This window comes from Artemia sp. Qi Xiang Cuo, chromosome 16 (assembly GCF_049724085.1).
Source record: "Artemia sp. Qi Xiang Cuo chromosome 16, ASM4972408v1, whole genome shotgun sequence".
NCBI classification, from domain to species: Eukaryota; Metazoa; Arthropoda; class Branchiopoda; order Anostraca; family Artemiidae; genus Artemia; species Artemia sp. Qi Xiang Cuo.
In genome coordinates this window covers 24,548,390-24,557,800 of record NC_142809.1, presented here as the reverse complement: position 1 = coordinate 24,557,800, position 9,411 = coordinate 24,548,390, and the positions used below count along the sequence as shown (strand labels likewise).

At 36.6% G+C, this 9,411-nt stretch overlaps 1 protein-coding gene across 1 annotated transcript in view; it reads right to left on the bottom strand.

The window, feature by feature from the left end:
* The window catches only part of LOC148942705 (uncharacterized), a 125,139-nt gene extending 116,431 nt beyond the window's left edge, over nucleotides 1–8,708 (bottom strand). The window contains exons 1-2 of the mRNA XM_089102574.1: nucleotides 8,466–8,708; nucleotides 4,199–4,491 (exon numbers count right to left, since the gene is read on the bottom strand). Coding sequence (XP_088958700.1) covers nucleotides 4,199–4,491; nucleotides 8,466–8,518 — 346 coding nt within the window. The 5' untranslated portion in view covers nucleotides 8,519–8,708. The remainder of the gene's footprint in view (nucleotides 1–4,198; nucleotides 4,492–8,465) is intronic.
* Nucleotides 8,709–9,411: the final 703 nt, after the last annotated feature.

The window sequence follows — 9,411 nt, the reverse complement described above, 5'->3', positions numbered from 1 at the left end:
TTTGTGTGTGTAAGTTTTTGTGTGTGTGTAAGTTTTTGTGTGTGTGTAATTTTTTGTGTGTGTGTAAGATTTTTTTTGTGTTTGTGCGTAAGTTTATGTGTGTGTGTGTAAGTTTTTGTGTGTGTAAGTTTGTGTGTGTGTGTATGTTTTTGTGTGTGTGTAAGTTTTTGTGTGTGTGTAAGTTTTTGTTTGTGTGTAAGTTTTTGTGTGTGTGTGTGTAAGCTTTTGTGTGTGTGTGAGTTTTTGTGTGTGTACACATATCAATTCTATATTCCTAAAATAATATAAAAATTTCCACTTCAATTCAGATTTTTCTCAAGCAGATGAAAGAATTTAAAATATTGTTCTAAATTTTTCATAGAAGATAGAAAAGCTCAAGTTCTCTTCTGAATTTTACCAAAGAACATAATTCAATTCTAATTTCTCCAGAGAAAATAAAAAGCTTCCACTTCAGTTTTAAGTTCACCAAGACATGAAAAATTTAAAGTTCACTTCTAAATTTTTCCGTAGAAGATATTAAAAGTTATACTATGATTCTTATTATTTTCCATGAAGATAAAAAGTTTCGCTTTAATTCTAAATTTTATTAAATTCAAGTCCGACCTTTCTCAAAGAAATGAAAAAATTTTAACTTCTGTTCCAAATATTTTACCGGAAGACGAACAGTTCAACTTCGATTCTGAATTTTCTCAATGAAAATGAAATAAGTTATTGATCAATTCTATTTTTCCATAATAATATTAAAATTTTCCACTTCAATTCAGATTTTTCTCAAAGAGATGAAAAAATTTAAAATACTGTTCCAAATTTTTCATAGAAGATAGAAAAGTTCAAGTTCTCTTCTAAATTTTACCAAAGAACACACTTCAATTCTAATTTCACCAGAGAAAATAAAAAGCTTCTACAGATTATTTTCCATGAAGATAAAAAGTTTCACTTTAATTCTAAATTTTCTTAAATTCAATTCCGACCTTTCTCAAAGAGATGAAAAAATTTTAAGTTCTGTTCCAAATATTTTCTCGGAAGAAGAAAATTTAAACTTCGATTCTGAATTTTCTCAATGAAAATGAAATAATTTATTGATCAATTCTATTTTCCTAAAATAATATAAAATTTTACACTTCAATTAAGATTTTTCTCAAAGAGATGAAAAAATTTAAAATACTGTTCCAAATTTTTCGTACAAGATAGAAAAGTTCAAGTTCTCATCTGAATTTTACCAAAGAACATAATTCAATTGTAATTTCTCCAGAGAAAATAAAAAGCTTCCACTTCAGTTTTAAGTTGACCAAGACATAAAAAATTTAAAGTTCAGTTCTAAATTTTTCCGTTGAAGATAGGAAAAGTTATACTATGATTGTGATTATTTTCCGTGAAGATGAAAAGTTTCACTTTAATTCTAAATTTTCTTAAATTCATATCACTGCGGCGCATCCCTGTGGCGCATTCCTGCGGCGCATCCCTGTGGCGCATCCCTGCAGCGCATCCCTGCGTCGCATTCCTGCGGCGCATCCCTGCGGCGCTTTCCTGACCCGCGGCGCATCCCTGCGGCACATCCGGTGGCACTTGCCGGGCCTCCGGCGCAGCCCGGGGGAGGTTCGCGGGTCCGGGGAACCGTTTGGGACCGGAGATGGACGGTTGGGGGTCCGGGGGGCCAGGTCGGTGCCGGGGGTATCTTGGGGGACCGGTGGAGGGCCTTTGGGACCCCGTTGGTCTTTTGGGGGTCCGATGGGCCTTTGAGGAGCCCAGGGAGGGCCTTTGGGGGTCTGGGGTGGGCCTTTGGGGGCGCTGGTGGCCCTTTGGGAGCTTGGGGGACCTTTGAGGACCGGGGGCTTCCTTCGGGGTTGGGGCAGGGGGATCGGAACCCTTTGGGGTTGGGGTAAAGGACCTCACAACACTGTTCAAATGAAACTTGTGTATTATAACGACCACAGAGTTTCACCCTCAAATCCTCTTCGTCGACAGCACAGGTGTTCCAAATTCCCAATGACGGCATAACATTCGCTGAGAGCGTGCACTTACAACAACAACAACATCGACCTTGACAATTGCCTCGGAAACAACAACAACATCGACCTTGGAAAAAGAGGTCATTGACCCCATTAACCACGTGTTCTCCCTAATGACTCTTTGCTCATATTTGGTGCCCCGTTTGGAGTCAATAAGGCCCTTCTAAGAGGTCATTGACCACATGACCCACGTTTTCTCACTACGGACTGTTTTCACATATATTTGGCATTGTTCGGAGTCAATAAGGCCCTTCAAAGTGGTCATTGACACCAAAAACATCGAGTACTCACAAATGACTGTATGCCCATCTTTGGTGCCTCGTTCGGAGTCAATAAGGCCCTTCTACTGGAATAGTAATGTAATAGAAGCCAACAAGGGTAATCCTTAAATCACCGGGGCATTAACAAAAGTTGACCACCATCCAGGGGCGTTAATTTATGAAAATGCAGGGATGCAAGAGGGCAAAACGTGTGAAATTTTTGCAAAATCTTGGGGGTATTCTATTGTTTTTTTTTTGTTTTTTTTTATTCTTTTCAGCGATAATCTCAAAAAAAAATTCCAATGGAAATGCAAAGAACAACGTACTTTCTAAAATCTTGGAGAATTGAAGTAAAAACTCTAGGAGGCGTAAATTAATCTCTCCTGCCGCTATTAATGCCCCTCCCACTCTTTTGTTTCTAAAGGTTAATCTTGAAATATAAAACCATACAAAAGGTGTCACATCTAAAGGGTTACGAGATTAATATTTTCTTAAACGAAAAAAAAAAAACATTAAAATTTAAAGCTTAAAATGAGCCTAAATTGGCTTAGATAAGAAAACTAAAAGTTCACTGCAACGAACTGTAAGCAAACATTAAACCATGTCAACAGTAGCCCCCCCCCCCCCCAAAAAAAAAAAAGAAAAAAGAAAAAGTAGAATGTTTGACAACAACATAGTGGTTGGCACGCTGGACCTGAAATCCTTGGTCGGTAAGGACAAGCTTTCAAGTCCTGGTATCACTGGTTACTTGGTTTTGAATGGAGGTCAGTGGTGCGACTCGGTGACTGGTCCTTCGTCTCCCATTGCACTTCCTGGCTGGAGGGTCATGAAACGGAGATCAACAACCCTGGTAGGGACTGTAAAGTCCAATCTCCTATTCTTAACGCTTTTGTAGTACATTTATCAAAAGAATGTGATTTTCAAAGTGATTCAAAGTATGCAAAATTCATTAATCTTGAAGATAACCATCAAAACTTATTACCATAAGAAATTTGTTATAATTTTAGCAATAAGGGAAAACGTCCCAAAACGCTAAAATGAAAGTGATCTTGAGAAAGTTACATCATCAAATTCAATGTCTCTAAAAATTCTACTCTGGAACTCTAAAGTTCTTCTATGTGCAAAATCACGACATTTTGCTTTTTCCTTCAGAAGATTCTCCGAGATGCAAGTTTATTTGTTGTTTTTTTTGTTGGATGGTATCGAACCCTTTAATTGAACGCATTTAAGCAGTAGGTAGATTCTACAGAAATTGTTCGAACTCTAAAGTAATAGATAAAAGTATAAATAATTTAAAAAGTAGCGAATTACGTATTTATTTGCTTATAAATATTTCAATGTTTTACGAAGACATTTTTACTACGCATTTTTCTTAAAATCAGACTCCTCCATAGACATTCTTGCTGTTTGAGCTCTTGATTTTTTTTTTTTTTTATTTCGTTTGTTTCGATTTAATCTTGCTCAATAACTTGATGTTTTAAAGTAGCTAGACTTTTTATTTGACTGAATTAGCAAGTTTGGCAAAATCATGAATTTTTTTTCATATAAGGAATTCGTGTCTGGGACTTGGCTTATATTAATCCCTCTTTACGAATATTTGACTCGGCAGGAACTATTTAGAGATTGCAGCATTTCCACTTTTTCACGTAAAATAGACTAGAGAAATAGTATTGACAAATGAAAAAAAAAACACATTTCTCATTCATCGGGGTCAAATCACCGGACACCCGTTTTTTCGCTCGGATTCCTCCAGGTAACCACTTCAGCTGGAACTGGTTCAGCTCGGGATGAGCTTGGAGTTACTTCACTAACTCCCGTTCTAACCAAATAACCGGCAACAACAGAACTCAAAACCTAGTCCTTACAATAGCTCTTAGCTCAGTACTTACAAATGGAAGACAAAAATAGGACATGAAAAGATACTCTTACACAGGTTTTCAACGCAGTGAATTTGATTTCCATGTAAATCTAAAACATCAAGGTTGCATAAATTATCAAGTCCATTTATGCTACGAAGTCGGTTCTTGCCTAGCATTAGTACGCGCAGGTTTGATAAACTTTCCAGTCCACCAATTTTCTCTATCTTGTTATCATACAAGTTGAGCACCAGGAGGTGAGTAAGGTGAGCGAGAGAGTCCATCTTAGCTATTAAATTGTGTTGAAGTGAAAGGAGCAGAATATTCTCTCGACCTTTGGTGCTGGGTATGCAGGGAAGTCCACACCTGAAAAAAGAAACAGAAAATTTGCTGTGAAAAAAACGTATTATTGTTTTGTCCAGGAGCCAGAAGCCCACAGGAAAATTCTAAATTCTGAATCGAGCAGTAAGTCATAGCTTTGAACTGACAAGTTGACGTGAGATCAGCTCGGCTCTCTCTTCTAATATTTTGGAAGCCAACACATCTAGACTCTGCCTAATCTTTGGGCTGAATTTGGATGACCGCTTTTTGGAGGGGCTCCTAAACCCTACTGGCACCACTCCAGAAGATCCAAAACAGGGTCTCAAAGGCGAGTTGTGGCGCTGGTCTTGAACCCTTACAACCTTTAAATGACAGATTTGATGCAGTGTTTATTAATATTTTTCAAAAGCAGATCCACACCCCTTCCTCGACCTGTATCAATATTTGCCAAATCAATACGGCAAACACACAGAACCACGGTGAAGTCGTATTACCTATAAGAATTAAGAAGAGACATCTCCCACTGAATACTTGACGAACAGTTCTATACGGCGCTGCGGCTTCATTTGGAACATTCTTCTAATGGATGTCCTATGGTCTCGCAATGGAATGATCTCCCTGAAAACGCGTCTGATGATTAATTTAAAAGAAAGTTTTATTAATTTTTTGCGGCTTTGTGGCATAAATTTAATCATAAAAAAACAACACCTGACTCTTAAGGAAACCTTTAATACCCGAAGAAAGTGGGAGGGCTCTATGCAGACACATGGCCTACGGCGGAAACCATTTTGGGGGTAGATACTTCGAGGGGGGGGGCTAAAAGTTTCAAAACACGAAAACGGTCTAACTCTGTGGAAAACCTACGGAATTATAAGTAAAAGGGTAAAAATGTCGAAACTCTGAAAGGCAAGAGACTGAAGCGCCCTCCCTGAGAATTTCCTGATTGCAGTCTTCAATACAAAATAATTAACTAATTACTGCACTATAAAAAAAGAGAGGAAAAAAATTCAACATTCCCTTATTGCTGTGGGTTCACCGTCTTTCAAGATATTTATTGGAAAAGATTTTTATAAAAGCATAAGTTTTAGAAGAGCATTGTAACAGTAACAAGAGGATACACAATAGTTGATGACAGGTGGAGAATCACATATTCAAACAATTTGATTGATTAACTGGAAAAAAAACATGCGGAAATTCAGTGCGCAGAAAAACTGAGACGAATATTTTTTGGCCCATTGACCTAAGTTGATACGTCATCTTATTCCACCAAGTAAAGTCTGCCAAATTATTTACAATGACTGGTTACTGCCTAAATACATTCCTATATGCCGTGATTGTCTAAAATCAGCTGATACACAACGGACACCGGATAAGTCAATCTATAATTATCCCTTTCACCATTGTTTGCCCTTTTGATATTCACAATAGACATTGGTGTAATTACTTACACTTAACCCCATTGGAATAAACCTTCCAAGAATTAAACAGCCGCATAATTCATTCCTACATACCGTGATTGTCTAAAATCAACTGTTACACAATAGACACCGGATAAGTCAATCTAGCATTAAAATTAGCCCCTTGACCGGTGTTTGCCCTTTTCATACTCACAATAGACAGTGGTGTAATTAAGGGGGTGTGCATCAGACAAGGGCGGCCCTTTACAATGGGCAGTACGGAGAGAAGTGAAGAAGAGAACAAAAAGGGTGGAAGGTTACTTCTAAAGCATATTACAAAGACGGAACATCAAGCTCCGATTTGTGAAGACATCAAAATAACCATCAGATATTTTGTGGTAGAGCGTGGCCTGGATTTAAAAGTGGAAATCGCTGGTAAAAAAGTTGAACGTATGTTGTCAGTTCCTCAAGTTGTTCTGACACAACTTTGTTCTAAAAAAGCTCCACTGAGAAATCAAAACCTCCTCCTAATCCTAATACACCTCTAGAGTTCAAAATAGAAGAAAGCGAAGGGCCGTCGAGCTTTCAAGACTTGAAAGATGCTGGACAATGACCCAAGGAAATCGCTGCTGTTATAGCTATAACTTAGTAATGAACCTCGGCCCATAGTAACGGGAAGTTTAAAAGTCTTTCTGAAAATATCTAATAAGAAGGAATTGTAAATGGAAGCTCTGTTCATATACTATTCACCATTCACTATTCATTATAGATTAATTGATCACTTACAATTTACCATTATTAGCCATTAATGATTGATGGTACCAATTTACCATTCATTAATGGTAACTTTTATTTCTGTTAACCTACCACCTACACATCAAATCTGACTCTATTCGACACTCTAATTCATACCTATTCACGCAACTCAACTGAAAATATCCGCCTTCCCACACTCCGCTAAAGTATCGATACCTCCTCCTCTATGCCTTATCGATCTCTCTAATACCAACTGTCAAAGGAGAAGAAGACACCAGTGGCCGCCAAAACTGACGATGCAGAATACAACTCTTAAGCCACGGCCCCACACCCAGTGATTCACAAACCTAAAGTTCGCAGCAATAGTTTATTTTCATCCCAGATCATCATTGACGTAATCTAATCTTTTATTGTGTCTTATATTTGTGTAAGTTTATGTTTAACTCTGTCGTTAGTATCACGCTCACAAAAAGAAACATGGAAGGGAGGTGGTTATTCAATACTCACAAAGGGGGCGGCACTTTTAAAGTCTATCCCAGGCAGCATCCATGCAAGTTACACCACTGACGATAGTACTTGACCCTCTTGTCTAGTTTTTTAAAAAATGTATGTACTTTGCTCAAACAAGGAACCATAAGTTCTTAAATCTTAGTTAAAATTTTGTAACAAGCAGACTTGTCCGAGTCTTCACGAAAGCTAGAGCTTAAAAACACATAAGTAATAAGACGTAGGGGGAAACCGAGGATAATGATGGATTTCGGGATCTTGGTTCGATTGTCTGATCAGAAGAGCCCATTATACAGTAAGGCGTCTCAAAAACCTTTCTAATTAAACGTTGTAGTGTCCGCGTTTTTTTTCCGTGTTATACAAGTCTATTTTTGCTCGAATAAAAAAAAATGAAAGGGTAGGATTCACTTCTATGGGCCAAATTTAACTTTTTTTTTTAGGAAAAAATTCGGTATTTCACACTGATTCTATGAATACATTTTTTTTTCTTCTGTTTTCTAGTACTATGGAGACTGACTCTTCGAAACATTTGAACGGCTTTTTTGACAAAATAATTCTTCGTCACTCCATCAAAATTTCATTAGCAGACAATAAAATAAAAACAGGAACGATGAAAACTCACAAGAGAAAAACATAGCATTTGGGAGTCTCAAAAGCTCCCTGCCTATTGAATAGCTTTAGTCCCCCCCCCTTCCCCACGTTACCCTATTTCTGTATTTTCAAAATAAATAACAAACAAATTTAGTTCAAATTTGATGGTCTTTAGAACCCCTATCCTTGGTAATTGAATTACTTACGTAAAGAATCTTATGTACTTTTCTAACTACTTATCAGTCACTTTATTGCCCATATTAACAGCACCTTGAAGACCATCATCTGCTTTAAAATATTTTTCTTCTTATCTTTTATTTTCTTCTTATCTTCTTATCTTTTATTTTTCCTTCTAAATCTTCTTATCTATTTCTTCTTATCTTTTCTTATTATTATTTTTTCTTCTTATATGGAGAAAAAAATATTTTTTCTTCATATTTAAGAAACAATTGGCGTTATAAATGCTCAAATTTTTCTGTATTGTAGGGTGTTTACTTTTTTAATCTTGGGGTGAAAGGGAATCTTGTGTAAATCTTATGGAGGAGGAATATCCCCTAGTCACACTTGCATGATATGCATGATTGAAAAAAACTAAATGTCAGCATTAGAGTAAATAATACTCATTCATATTTTTTGCAATCTTGTATTGGCTCTTGGAAATGGATCCAAAACAAAAATAATTCTTTTCCTTCAACTAACCCCGGCTTACCCTAAAATCTAAGATAAATATAAAGTAACTTTAAACGTCTAAAATAACAGTTATCTTACCTGTCGATGGATAGACTGTCCGACATTTTCCCTTCTTGTGCCCTTTTCTTCATGTCAACGAAATTGGATTAAGACTGAATGCCTATTGCCTTAGTCAGCAGAAGTAGTAAAAGGGAACAATCTTTAGCACATTATAACTCTCCATGACAACTCAATAAACACTACCGTGTTGTTTTGTCACCCTCTTTCTATGATGCCCAAGCACTATCTTTCTGTCTTTCTCGAATACGTGGCGAACGGAATCGCACAAATTTTCGTAAAAAAAAAAATAATGACGAATTAGTATATTTTTCAAATTAGAAGCAATTTTTGGTGGTTTCAGTTAATTTTCTAAATAAGAGGTTTTCGACAAGCATATTTAGGGGGTTCCTAACCCCTGGTACGGATACCCCGAGGGTTATTTCTAAGCCTATGGGGAAGCGAAAAAAAAATTATCAGTAGTAACGGAATCAATATGTTAGCAGCGTTGCCACGGGGGTTCGTGCTAAAATGTTCACAATGTTAGCATGAACATAAATGTTAATGCTAAATTGTTTAAAAAATAGCAAAGCAAAGTGTTCTGTTACTTTGAAATTGTGTTTAAAAAAGTTTCCAAGGTAGGTTTAGTATTGTATTCAATGTTCTTTTTCTTTGAAATTTTTAGAAGGTATTCCACTATAAAAGTTTCTTTTCGGGGTGCAGGATTTTAAAAGGGTTGAGAACCACTAGCCTATTAAAAAGTGATTTTATTAACTTTTTAAAGTGATTATCCTGGGGACAAAGAAAAAAAACAAGAAAATATAAGCAAGAAACACTGCAAAGAAATGGTTTAGGTTGTAAATTAAGCTGAGAGCAACCCCCCCCCCTCACATAAGGATGATTTCTGTTTGTTTTAAGTTGTTAAGTCCCATTTTCATTTCATTTTAAAAAAATGTTTGTTTGGTTTATTTTCTGTTTGTTTGTTTTA